A 15059-nucleotide genomic window follows, 5' to 3' on the forward strand; every position below is an offset into this window, starting at 1 on the left:
AAACGTAGTACTTAAAACAATGAATGTAAATTTTTGGCGATCCAAGGGCACTGACTCCATCCCTCCAATTTCACAGAATTAAAACAAACAAATGAACAAACAAATAAATACTTCATATGTATTCTGTATCACAAGAAATTTTGGGGGTCCCTTTAAAAAAAGAGAGAAAACATAATCACCCCTTTTTATACATTTCAATTATAAACTAAGTTAATAGCATGCTGACAATTTACAAGCAAGAATAAAGATAAGGCCCTGGCTGGCACAGCTCAGTGGATTGAGCACAGGCTGTGAACCAAAGTGTCGCAGGTTTGATTCCCAGTCAGGGTACACGCCTGGGTTGCAGGCCATGACCTCCAGCAACCACACATTGATGTCTCTCTCTCTCTTTCTCCCTCCCTTCCCTCTCTAAAAATAAATAAATAAAATCTTAAAAAAATTAAAAAAAGAATAAAGATAAGAATGAAGATTCCCAGTTTCAGATCAGACACATATAGAGCCTGAAAGCCGTCCCTCCTATCCTTAGAGGCTGCTGAACAAATGGAAAGTTAATAACTCTTTATAAATTATCACAGAAATGAGCTCACAAGGCAAACTGCCTCCCTGAAAACTCGAGAGTTGAATACAGGGAACCACAAATAATTGCTGGAGTTAATACTGGTAGTAACACTTAAGAAATAATTGATGAAATGATGGAGACCTAGTATGTCCTGAGTTTTACTTCCAGGAACCTACCAGGTTCTCACAGTGAAGAGTGGGGAAACCAGCTAGCACTGCCGGCAGGGGAAGGGAGAAAGTAATCATTTAAAAACATGCCCAAAGTGTTCTTTTCTGCTTAATAAAGGCCTGCCCTCAAGGGAAATTACCAGAACCTTATCAGACCCAGGGTAAGAGCAATTAGTTAACTCCAGCCCCCTCCTGACTCCCCATTTCATATAGGAAAAAATAAAAAATAAAATTAGGGCCAAGAAACTCTCAAAGTCACAGTCCTTATTCAAGCCCACTAAAACGGTGGCACTTAATCATGAGATTCTAGAAAGTTTCCCTTTCCCAGTACCTTTATCACGGCATCAACAGGGCTTCAGTGTAATAACAGCAGATTTCAACAGACAGAGCTATAAGATAAACTCTAAAAAGGAGTTTCAAAGGGAGCCCAAAGACAACAGAAGGCAAGAAAAGACACTACAAGAAACTGAAGCCTCTGGCACCTACAGCTACAGCAAACATTAAACACAGCATAACTCCTAGGCAGATAAATATAAAGCCTCACACTAAAGGTCTATTTACCTCATCTCCTATTAATTGATAAACATTTCTAGCTTTCAACAAAAACTTATTGGGCAAGCTAAATGTCAAACACACAAACACAACGACAAAGCTAAAGAGTGTGAAGAGACAAAGCAAGCACTGAGCCAGACACAGGTATGGCAGAGATTTTGGAATGATCATATTTGGAATTAAAAATAATTATCATTAAAATGCTAAGGCTCTAAATGAAAAAGTGACAATATGCAAGAAGAGAAGGCTATTATAGGCAGAGAAATGTAGACACAACAATCAAAAGGAAATGCTGGGAATCAAAAAGACTCTAACAGAAATAAAGAATGCCTTTGATGGGACCATCACTAGACTGGACATGGCTAAGGAGAGAATTTGTAAGCTCAAAAATAATGTCTCTAGCAACTTCCCCAACAGAACAAAAAAGAGAAAAAGGAATGAAAAAAGAAATAATATCCTCGAACTGTGGGACAATTACAAAAAGTGCAACATATAAATAATGGAAATAGAAAAAGAAAAAAACAGGAGAAACAGTTGAAGAACAGCGGAGAACTTTCTAAAAATTAATGACACACCAAACCACAGACCTGGGAAACTCAGAGAACACTAAATATAATAAATGAAAAAACAAAAAACAACACCTAGCCATATCATATTCAAACTGCTAAAAATCTAAGACAAAAAAGCTTGAAAGAAACTAGAGGAAAAATATACCTTACTGGCAGAAGAGAAAGGGTAAGATTATATTGATAAAATATAATCTTTATTGAGATTACCCTGAGAAACCCTGTAAGCAAGAAGAGAAGAGTGAAATATTTAAGTGTTGAAAGAAAAAGATCCACCAACCTAGAATTTTGGGTCCAGAAATTACCTTTCAAAAGTGAAAGAAAAATAAAGACTTTCTAAGACAAACAAAAACTTACCGCATCTGCACAGTAGACTTGTCAGATGTGTCACATGTGACACATGTGTCAAGTGTGTCAGAGAAGGAAAACATGGAAATAAAATACAATATTTTATTTTTCTTACTTTTAATTGATCTAATAAGTAAATGTTCAAAATAAGAGCAACAGTGTATTTGGTGATTATTGCTTTTGGATAAGTAAAATAAATGACAAAAGATAATGGCATAAGGGGCACTAGGGATAACTGCACCATCCATAAAGTGGCATATTACTGTTTGAAAGTGGACTTACATTAGCTTTAAATATATATTAAAAACTCTAGAACAACCATAAAAATGTTTTTTAAAAGTATAATTGATATGCTAACATAGAAAAGAAAAACAAAGTAGTCAATGCAAAATAATATGGGAAGACAAAGGAAGCAAAAAACAAGTCAAATAAATAGAAAAACATTTACAATCAGTATTTACGCAACTGTATCAATAATCATTTTAAATGTGAGTGGATTAAAAAACCCAACTATGTGTGATTAAATATAAACGCAAATAGCTTGAAAGTAAAGGGATGGAGAAATACCATGCTAACACTAATATAGCTGGAGTTACTATGTTTTTTAAGACAAAGCAGAGTCAGAGTAGGATATCATGAGGGATAAAGAGGGACACCACATAAAGATAAAGAGGTCAATTCTTCACAAAGACATACAATTTTTTTTTAAGGAATATGCTCCTAACACAAAGCATCAAAATATGAGGCAAAATCTGAAAGAATGCAAGGAGAAATAAAGAAATGTCACACTTAAAACTTTACCACAACTCTATCAGTAGGTCTAGCAGACAGAAAATCAATAAGGATAGAGTTGCACTGAATAGCACTATGAATCAATTGGATCTGACATTTACATAATAGTTCCAACAGCAGCAGAAAACACATTCTTTTTATGCTTACATGGAACATTCACCAAGATAGACCACATTTTGGGATATAAAACACACATGAACAAATTTAAAAGACTAAAAATCATATAAAGTACAAAGGTCTGCCAGGGGAAAAGTCCTGCCACTGTTAATGTAACAAGAATGGTTTGCGAAACATCAAGTAAGCTGGCAGCCAAGGAGAGTGGACTGGAATGCTCATGTGTGAACAATGACAACTTTACTGTACTAGTCAGTGGGGGCAGTAGATGCCATTGAGTGAGCATGTGTACTGTGTGGTCATCACATTCAAAATGACTGAGTGAGTAGAGCGACTACTGCATTCTGCATTAAACTTGAACATTCCTCCACAGAAACTATTTGGGGGATTCAGAAGGTCACAGCTATGGGCAAACTGGTGATTGGCAGCTTCATCATGACAACGAGCCCGCTGGTGCATCACGCTTTGTGCAGTTTTTTGGTGAAAGATCGAGTCATCTGCTTTGGCTGGTATGGCTCAGTGGATTGAGCATTGGCCTGAGAACCAAAAGGTCACCAGCTTGATTTGCAGTCAGGGCATATGCCTGGGTTGTGAGCCAGGTCCCCAGTGGGGGTGTGTTAGAGGCAACCGATAGATGTTTCTCTGGTACATCAACGTTTCTTTCCCTCCCTTTCTCCTTCCCTTGCCCTCTCTTGAAAAATAAAATGTTTCTAAAAAAATCAGCCAGGTGAGGTGACTCAGTCCCCTTCAGAAGCCCAGATTTGGTACCCTGCAACTTCTGGCTTTTCCCACAACTAAAATCACCTTTAAAAGGGATGAGATTTCAGACTATTGGTGAAATTCAGGAAAATATGATGGGGCAGGTGATGGCAATTGGGAGAACTGTGTGAGATCCTAAAGTCCCAATCTGGAAGGGGACTGAGGTGTCACTGTCCTATGTACAATGTTTCTTGTATTTTTATTTTCACCTAGTTCAGAATATTTTTAGAAGCATGTTGTTTATGGGATAGTCCAGATATCTTTTTTTTAGCGATTTCTAGTTTAATTCCACTGTGATCTGAGAGTATATGAGGTCTGTCCAGAAGGTATCCAGCCATGTAATATGAAAAATAGAGACATTGAAGAAGATGCAAATTACAACTTATCAAAATTTGTGGAATATAGCTAAAGCAGTATTTAGAAAAGGAAAAGTTATAGCATTGAAATGCATGTATTAGGAAACAAGATCACTTAAGCTTAAGAAATTAGAGAAGAGCAATAAAACCTCAAAGCAAGCATAAGAAAATAATAAAAATTAGAGAAGTCAATTAAATGGTAGCAGGGAATCAATAGGAAAAAAAAAACAAGATAAAAAACTGGCTCCTTGAAAATATCAATAAAATAGGTGAAGCTCTGGCCAGCTTAACCAAGAAAATAATTGGAGAAGTCACAAATTGTTAATATCAGTAGTCCTTGCTAACTGAGCCCACAGACAGTAAAAAGATAAAAAAGAGTACTAATAGCTCTATGACACCAATTTGGTAACTTAGATGAAATAGAACAATTGTCTAAAAACAAAATTTGCCAAAACTCAAAGTGAGAAATAGATAATCTGAATGAGCCTATGATTATTAAAGGAAATGCACCAATGATTAATAACCTTCTAAAAAATACAGAACCAGGCCAAGATGGTTTTACTGATGACTGGTGACAAATATTTTTTAAAAAAGATACCAAATCTCTACAATTCCTATCAGAAAACAGCAGAGTGAACACTTATAAACTCATTCTACGAGGCTAGCATTACCCTAATACCAAAACCAAACAAAGATAGGAAAACTACAGACCATTACCTCTCATGAACATAGGTGTAGAAATACACAGAAAAATATTAGCAAATTGAAGCAAAGTATAAAAATTGCATGTAACAATAAAAAATGAGGGATGCATTATGTCACTAGTGCCCCTACCCTGCTCTGCTGCTTTGGTGAGCCACTGAGGCTAATAACTAGGCGAGTACTGAATATCTTAAGCTAAGTTAGAAATTTATTTATTTATTCCAGGTATACAAGATTGTTTGAACATTCAAAAATTAATTGATGTACTCCATCACATCCTCAGGCTAAAAGAAAAATCATATGAACATATTAATAGGGATAGAAAAAGCATGAGAAAATCTAATATTAATGGATTACTAAAAACGCAGCAAAAGATGGGTTATACCACTCCACCACAGGTAATATACAGTTGGTAAGTGAACAAATGAAAAGATGCTCAAGATCTTTCATTAATAAGGAAATACATATTAAAACAGATATGGCACACACCTATAGAATGGCTAAAATCTAAAAAACTGACAATACCAAATGCCAATGAAGATGCAGAGCACCACGAACTCTCATTCATTGTTGATAGGAATACAAAATGGTACAGCCACTTTAGAAAAGTTTGTCGGTTTCTTACAATGCTAAACATAGTTTTACTACACAATCAAGCAATTGTAATACTAGGTATTTGCCCAAGTGAGTTGAATAGTTGTGTCTACACAAAAACCTGCACACAAACTTTCATAGCAGCTTTACTTAATATTGCCCAAAACCAGAAGCAGCCAAAATGTCCTTCAGTAGGTGAATGGATAAATGAACTGGTATATCCATACAATGGACTATTACTCAGCAAGAAAAAAATAGGAGTTATCAAGACAGAAAAGACATGGAGAAATACTAAATACATTCAGGGAGGGGCAAAAGTAGGTATACAGTTGTTTGTATGGAAAATAATACAATAACTAATCAATAATAATACAAAAATAAGCTCTAGCCCTGACCGGTGTGGCTCAATTGGGCATTGTTCCACAAAGCAAAACATCTTCAGTTTGATTCCTGATCAGGGCACATGCCTGGGTTGCAAGTTCAGTCCCCACTCAGAATGCATGCAGGAAGCGAATAATCGATGTGTCTGTCTCACATCAATGTTTCTTTCCCTCTCTTCCTATCCCTTCTCCCCTCTCTAAAAATAAATAAATAAACCTAAAAGAAAAAAAAGGAATTCTGTGCTTTGTGCATTCACAACTGCATTGCTTAGTGAAAGAACCCCATCTGAGAAAGCATACTGTGTGATTCCAACTATAATGACATTCTGAAAAAGGTGAAACTAAATGGAGAGTAAAAAATCAGTAGTTGCTAGGAACTGGGAGTGGACATAATGAGAAGACATAAATAGGTGAAACATGGGGGCGTTTCAGGGTGGTGACCCATTGTATGATTCTGTAATGGTGAATACCATGACATTATATATTATCAAAATCTACAGAACTATATTACACAAAGACAGAAACCTAATGAGCACTATGGACTTTAATAATAATATATAACTATTACTCATTAATCATAACATATTCTAATTTCACAACAACTCAAGATGTCAATATTAAGGGAAACTATGCAGGAAAGAAGAATCGTATGGGAACTCTGCACTATCTGCTCAATTTCTCTATCAACCTAAAACTGCTCTAAAAAATAGTCCATTAATTTCTTTAAAAGATAAAAATGAATATTATCACTACTATTATATAACTTGTTCATTAGGTATTACAATCGGATGAGTGGATAAGAGGTATAAATACAGAAAACCACCACCAATTGAAAAATATAACAGAAGTTAAGATCATTTACTCATAGCAGCGACAACCACAAAAAACTACAACTAGCAATAAACTTAATAAAGTTGTAGGAAAAAACTCTATTGGGGTAAAAAAGGCTGTAATACCACAGTTGATACCTTTTTCCTGTAAGGGAAGAATCAATATTAGAAAAATGTTCACTATGAAACACAAACCAAAATACCTATTCTTTAAGAACAATTAAAATAAAAACCTCAACATGCTTTTTTGGAGGATCTCTAGAAACATTCTAAGGTTCATCTAAAAGAATAAATATCTGTGCAGGTTCACATCTGAATTATACATCATTCTAATTTCAAAAAGTACAACAGTATAGTGCCTGGCACAACGAGAAACACTCTGAAAAAAAAAAAAAAAAGAACTAGGAGTGGGAGCTTGCCATAGCCAACATTAAAATTTAAAGTGAAGCTATGATAAGGACAGTGAACAGTGGGATAACAAGGAATCCAGAAACAGAAAAACCATACAGGAATTTAGTATATATCAAAGGTGGCAATTCAAATGCTTAAGGAAAAGATAAACTTGTTAGTATGTTAGCCATTTGGAAAACAATAAAGCCAGATACATTAAACCAAATTATAGATGGAACAAAAAAGTTAAAATATTAAAGTAGTGCAAGACAACAAAATGTGCATTTTATATGCTGAGAGTTGAGAAGGTCTTTTTAAACAAGAGATAAAAACCATTTGTTTTTCTAGTCTGCCAACTGAAAAGTCCAGAAACAACAACCAACTTAAAAGCAGCATACCTATAACCTAGATTAAATATTATTTCCCATTAAAAGACACCAGATGTCCTTGGAGAAATTATTCCAGATATGGGGCAAAGGATGTACAAGATAAGCCCAGAATATTTTGTTTAACACAAAGCAAGGAAGCCATCAAAATCTTATATTAAGATCACAACCAAAAGACTCGAAAACCAGCTTGAATAGGCCTGCACTGACCAAAGACGGGGCAACTGGATCATCAAGAAGTATAAACAATAACTGTAATGGATTTAAAAACCTCTCAAACATGTTTAAATCCACAAATTTGTTTATAATGATACTAAAATCAAAAAGCAAACAACCAAACAAATCTCATGGTCACCTTTGTGTAGTGTTAGTAAACAACTCATTTTGAAAATTGGTAAATAAGAGAAATAATCAATAACCTATCTAGCCCTTTCTCTGGAACTACTTCTCAGAGAAATCAAAGCATTGATAAAAAGGGAACTGTTACAGCTTAAAACCCTTAATGAAATAATGGATCTAGGCAATGATTCTCAGTGGCTGTTTACCCCACAAAAAGACAAGATATTATGTATCTACTCATGGAAGTACCCAGTGCCATTTCTAAAATAGTCATTATAAAAATCAAACCACTATCTGACCAAACATCCAGACCTAACTACCAACTGACAGAAAACACACGGTCAGAGTAACATGCCAAACAATGCCAGCAAAATCTGGATTGTGATACTCTATAAGACAAATGACCTGCTTTTATCAACAACAACAACAAAAAAATTGCAAGAAAAAGAATTAAGATGAGGGTAAAGTACAGATTCAAAGAGATTTAAAGAACTTCTCAACAGCAAGCAATGTTTGAATCTTTTTTTTTTAAATAAAGATTTTATTCCTTTTTAAAGAAATAGGAAGGGAGAGAAAGAAAGAAACATCAATGTGTGACAAAAACAGAGGCACCCTCCCCACACCCCCAACCAGGGACCTGGCCCACCACCCAGGTATGTGCTCTGACCTGGAATTGAACCAGTGACCTTTCAGTTCACAGAGCACCCAACCCACTGAGCCTCACTAATCAGGGCCAATGTTTGAATCTTGTATGCCAATTCAAATATAAACAAACAAAAGAGAGGAAGAAATGTAAATACTGAGAGGATATTTGAGGAACTCATGATACAGGGTGGGGCAAATGTACGTTTACAGTTGTGAGTACGAGAAGCACAGAGTTTATTCTTGTATTATTATTTATTAATTATTGTACCATTTCCCATATGAACAACTATAAACCTACCCTTCCCCCACCCTGTATTGAAGGGTTTAATGTTACTTTTCTGCAGAGGTGTAGATTATGTTTAAAGAGTGGGGTTTTCATTTTTTAGAGATAAAAGCCTGCCAATTAAAAAAATAATTACTAATAAGCAATGATGTAAGAGTGGGTAGCTCAATGAAATGAATCTGTATTATGTAGACAAGAATTACAAATACAAAAAGACCATGTAAAGTATGATTGTATCACAGAACTGAAATTAGGTTATATGTATATTCAAAGCCACTTTAATTCTAGGAAAGGAGAAAAACAGCTTTCAGCTTGAAATATTAAGCATTTCACAATAATATATCAGTGAAGAAAATAATTTTTAGTTCTAAATCTTATGGAAATAAGGAAGACTGTTAAATGTTTTTGATCTGACATTAAAGAAATAACAGCATAGCCACTAGGAGACAATAGCTACGACATGTCTTTTTCCAAATGGAACTAAAACTAAGTATGAATAATAAAAGCCATTTGTCATGTTCTTCTTATCCTCATGCTCTTGGTATCCTAAACTTCTCATAGTTCCCTAGGTATACTAGGTCCTTAAGTAATTCCCTACACTTGTTATTCTGACTAGAATTATTTTTGCATAACAAACTCCTACTCATTCTTCAAGACCCAACTTAAAAGTAATGCCTATAATGACTTTCTTAACCATCCTAGCATTACATTAACCATCTACTATGCTTTCTTATACTGTACTTTATTTGTTTGAGGCTTTTTGGATCTGCTTCCTTAAGGGCCAAGAGTGATCTTAATTCTAGCTCCTAACACATACACCCTCCTAGAGGGTGCTCCATAAATACTTAATCTCCACACACAGTAAAAGAGATAGTTGAATTAAATGAATGAAAGAAATAACCAGGACTTCCGGTCAAGATTGCAGCGCAAGTAAACACGATTCACCTCCTCACAAAACCACATCAAAATGACAACTGAACTATAAAACAACCACCACTCGGAACTGTCACAAATCTAGGTAAATAGAAATCTGACTAGCATGGAATGAAAGAAACCCCATCCATCCAGACTGGAAGAAGGGGCAGAGATGCAAAAATTGGCTGGTCCCACATCCACATGTGGTAGATAAAAATTCAGGAGGGATATCATGAGAGTGAGGAGTTCCAGCCAAACACCAGGCCCTAGACCCCAGGGTTCCAGTGCCAGGAAGATGAGACCTATAACTTCTGGCTGCAAAAAGCGACAGGGACTGAGTTCGTGGAAGGAACTTTTAGAGTCCCAGGCAGTTCCTCTTAAAGATCAAACACACACACTTCCTCAGACTCACTCCCTCTGAGCTCCAGCACCAGGGCAGAAGCCTGAAAGGCAACAGTGTCATACAGGGAGGAAGTGAAGTGTCTGATGTCAAGACGAGAGCTGGGAAACAGTTTTCTCCCAGACAGAAAGGTGGGCAGAGGCTACTGTCCCTTTCTAAGCCCTCTCCCCACAAAGACACAGAACAGGCAGCAGGTGGGTGAGTGCCATGTCTGAGACTCCATCAACCATGCTAACACTGTCTGCCCTGCCCTGGAGATCCCCTGAGACTCCATCCCAAACAATGTATGGGGCCACCCAAGCTGTTAACAGTGGTTTTTCCGTATGAATGGTCTTGGCTCATGCTTCACAACTTTCTAAATTCTCTCAAACAAGTAACAGCTGGTCTCAGTGGGCCCCCAACCCTCGTACCTCTTGATGAGTGGCCCCACACCCAGCACTGGCAGCAACCAGCCTAGATTTACAGTTTGGCTTCGCCTGGGAATCTTGAAGCCCAGCACAAGTAGCAGCCATCTCAGATTGTGTTATAGTTTAGGAAGGGTGGCCCTAGGCAGAAAGAACACAGGTAGGGGCTGACCTTGGCCTGTACCTTCTCTGAAACCCCAGAGCCTGTGCACCCAGTGAACAGCTACAGGCTATGTCGGAGTGCCACCACCCTGCCCCTGAACAGCTGATCCTCTATGGGGTAGAGGGGACAGTGGAGGTTGGTGGTCAGGGGTCACAGCCAGTCCTTGCAGCTGACTGGCCTGTGTAAATCCCTCCCATTGATTTGCCAACAACAACCAAGGCTCAGCTACAAGAGGGTGTACTCAGCCAACACCAAGGGCACACCTCAAGTACCCAACTTGGATGATACTAGAGGCTGTGCCACTGGACCTTATAGGATACCTACTACATTAGGCCACACTACTGAGACACAGAGTCATAGCAGCTCTATCTAATACATAGAAACAATACAGGGAGGCAGCCAAAATGAGGAGACAAAGAAACATGGCCCAAATGAAACAAAACTCCCCAGAAAAAGAACTAAACAAAATGGAGACAAGGATTCTACTACATGCAGAGTTTAAAACATTGGTTATAAGGATCCTCAATGAAAATAGGGAAAGAGAAGAGGAACTCAGTGAGAATGTCAACAGAGACAGGAAACATAAAAATGAAGATATAAAACATGAAAAAGAACCCGTTGGAAATGAAGAACAAGTTAACTGAAATGAAGAATATATTACAGGTAATCAACAGTAGAGCAGAGAATCAGAGGATCAAATCATTAATTTGGAGGACAAAGAAGCAAAAAGCATCCTATTAGAACAGCAAAAAGAAAAACAATTCCAAAAAAATAAGGAGAGTATAAGCCTCAGAGACAACTTCAAGCAAACCAACATTCACATCATGGGGTTGCCAGATAAAGAGAGAGCAAGCAACAGAAAGCCTATTTGATAAAATAATGATGGAAAACTTCCCTAAGATGGTGAAGGAAATAGGCATACAAGTCCAGGAAGTGCAGAGAGTCCCAAATAAGATGAACCGAAAGGCCCACAGTAAGGAAGCTCCCACATGACTGTCAGCTGATTTCTCAACAGAAATGTTGCAGGTCAGCAGGATTTGGCAAGAAATATTCAAAGTGATAAAAAGTAAGGAACTACAGCCAACACTACTGTACCCAGCAAAGGTATCACTTAGAATCAAAGGATAAATAAAAAAGCTTCCCAGATAAGAATGTAAAATTTCTTTAAGAAAGGAAAGATAAAAAACATGAATGATAAAATTGCAATAAATATGTATCTATCAATAAGTACTTTAAATGCAAATGGATTAAATGCTCCTAACATATAGGAAGACTGAATGTATAAGAAAACATGACCCTTACATGTGCTGTCCACAAGAGAGTCACTTCAGATGGAAAGGTAGAAACTAAAAGAAAGTAAAGGGATGGAAAAAGTTATTTCACAAAAATGAAAATGAAGAAAAGCTGGGGTAGCAAAACTTATACCAGACAAAGTAGACTTTAAACAAAGGCTATAACAAGAGACAAAGAAGGTCTCAGCAATTCTTCTTCTGAGTATTTATTCAAAAAACCCCAAAACACTAAACTGAAAACACATATGTATCCATATGTTTATTAAAGCATATTGACAGTAGCCAAAATATGGAAACAACTTGTACCTACCATGAATAAAGAAGTGGTGCAAATACACAGGGTGGGACAAAGGTAGCTTTACAAATGTTCATATGGAAAATAATATAATAATTAATAAATAATAATACAAGAATAAATTCTGTGTTTCACATACTCACAACTGTAAAACTACTTTGCCATACCGTATATCATGGAATATGATTCAGCCATAAAAAACAATCATGCCATCCGCAACAACATGGATGGACCTGGAGAGTACTGTGCTGGGTTAAATAAGTCAGACAAAGAAAGACAAATACCAGATGATTTAACTTATATGTGGAATCTAAAAAACAAAATAAGCACGCAAACAGAACAGAAACATACTCATATGAACATTTTGTGGGGTGCAAGGGAGGGTCATAGGGGATGGGTGAAAGGATGACGGGTTTAAGAAGTATAAATTGGTACAGAACAGTCATGAGGATGTCAAGTATAGCATAGGGAACAGAGTCAATCATATTATAATAACTATGCATGGTGTCACATGGGTTCTACGTTTTACCAGGGTGCTGATCACTTCATAAGTTATAAAACTATCTCATCACAGGGTTATACACCTGAAACAAATATGATATTGTATGTCAACTGTAATTTAAAAATAAAATATACTAAAAATATAATAAAATAAAATGAATTAACCCTTCTAACACCTAAAAACAAACAAAAAAGATATACTAATGACTCTTGCAAATTACTCTGTTAGTACCTGGAAAGCAATGTGACTCACATCTGGTACCAACATATGTCAGATGCTAGGACAGATAAAACAAACAAAAAAACTAATACTGAAACACATTCCCTAATAACCTACCATTGCACAATGAATCTCTTTTATATACATTTCTTAGCTTAGGTGCCACTGGATCTATGTAACAAAATATTTTTTGCTAGAAGTGGTTTAAAAAGAAAATTTTAATAAAACTATAGATGACAGAAATCTGAATATAAAAGTATTCTAAAACAAAGAACATTTATGTATATCAAATAAAATTGCCATTTACTTTTTACAAGACTGCCACAGACACATGAAGTTGTGTCCAGGTTTTCTCACTGGTTCCCCATGTTGACTAGATGCACTGAACGGAGAAGGCTGGGAACTGCTAGGCTGGCTCTGCACTTGCACAGCTGGTGAAGGCGTCACAGGAGTGTTCTGTGGAAAAGCACAACCACACAGTTTGTGAAATGACGTAAAAAACCATTTTTAACATAAGCTTATGTCTGATTACACTGAGAGGTGTACACTCCTAACATGAAATTTACATTTGTAGTTTTAATGACTATCTTTTAAATTTCTAAATTTTTAAAAATTTAGGGTAACCATTCTTATAAAAATATTTAAGTAATTTTCTTGTATTTCATATGAACCACAGAATCAAGACCACGCTGTTGCTGTTGTTATAGATTATACATTATTTAGATTAAAGTTTTTTATATTAATAAAATTAGGTAGGAAGACACGATCATAGATTAAAATGAGAAATAACTCTACTGTAAATGCACCCATTTGATTTACTTATGTATATAACTCACAAGAACAAATCAACTGCAAATTACCATCTCTTTGTATATTTCCTTTTAGATTTTGTAAACAATGTAACATAAAACAGTGTATAGTAAAAAGCAAATAAAATTTCAGATATCGCCCTGACCAGTGTGCTGCAGTTGGTTGAACAGTGTCATACAAGGAACGCAAAAGGTCACCAGTTGAATTCCAGCCAGGGTACAGGAATGGGTTACAGGCTAGGTCCCCCGGTTGTGGGCTCGTGAGATGCAATCAATTGATTTTTCTCTCACATGTTGATGCTTCTCTCCCTCTCTTTCTCCCTCCCTTCCCCTCTCTCCAAAAATAAATAAAGCATGTATAAAGGGCACATGGAAAAAGCCAAAGGGGACTAGGATCCAGAGTGGGAGGTGGGGATGGCTGGGGTAGGGGAGAATGGTGGTGGTGGGAATGGAGACAACTGTACTTGAACAACAATAAAAAAAAATTCAAAAAAGGAGAAAATTCAGATTTAAAAATATAATGTAACTGTATAAGTAAAATTGTAAACATTATTTTGCAATAAGCTCTTTTAATGAACTTTAGTTTTCATAGTTGCTCAGTTATAACTTTCGATGAATAATACAAGAATTCTAATTGCAGGTATAAACTTTGACATTTTAAAAAAAATCCTCACCCAAGAATATGTTTATTGATTTTAGAGGAAGAGGAAGGAAGAGAGGAAGAGAGACGCAGAGAAACTGATATGAGAGAAAAGTATTGATCGGTTGCCTCCCATACGTGCCCTGACTGGGGATGGAACCCACAACCTAGATATTGCACCCTGAATGGAAATCAGATCTGTATCCTTTTAGTGTATGCTGCAGGGGTGTTGAACTTTTTGGTGTCTCTGGGCCACACTGGGAGAAGAGTTGTCTTGGGCCACACATTAAATATACAAATACGAAAAAAAACTGATGAGCAAGAAAAAGGTTTTAAGTAAATTTAGGATTTTGTGTTGGGCCACAGGTTGGACACTCCTGGATTAGGCAACAGTCCAACCACCTGAGCCACTGAGCCAGGATGCAGGTAAGCCTTTCAAATATAAGCTTTTTTCCCCTTCTATATCTCACCCCCTTCTCTCTGAAAAACACATAATTATTATTAATGTATCTTCAAACAATTTGAGGCAATACATTTTCTTTCAATCCTTAACTCAGATTTCATTCATAACATACCACAAAAGGAAAAATAATATTGAATTTCTCATCAAAATGGCACACCATTTTCAAAGCACTGTTTAAAGGTAATAAATTTAAAC

General features: G+C 36.4%; 1 protein-coding gene across 1 annotated transcript in view; it reads right to left on the reverse strand.

Moving 5' to 3' along the window:
- ARID2 (AT-rich interaction domain 2) overlaps positions 1-15059 on the reverse strand; it is a 164271-nt gene that overhangs the window by 23907 nt on the left and 125305 nt on the right. The window contains exon 16 of the mRNA XM_028531863.2: positions 13260-13408. Coding sequence (XP_028387664.1) covers positions 13260-13408 — 149 coding nt within the window. The remainder of the gene's footprint in view (positions 1-13259; positions 13409-15059) is intronic.

Source organism: Phyllostomus discolor, chromosome 2, assembly GCF_004126475.2.
Source record: "Phyllostomus discolor isolate MPI-MPIP mPhyDis1 chromosome 2, mPhyDis1.pri.v3, whole genome shotgun sequence".
Lineage (NCBI taxonomy): Eukaryota > Metazoa > Chordata > Mammalia > Chiroptera > Phyllostomidae > Phyllostomus > Phyllostomus discolor.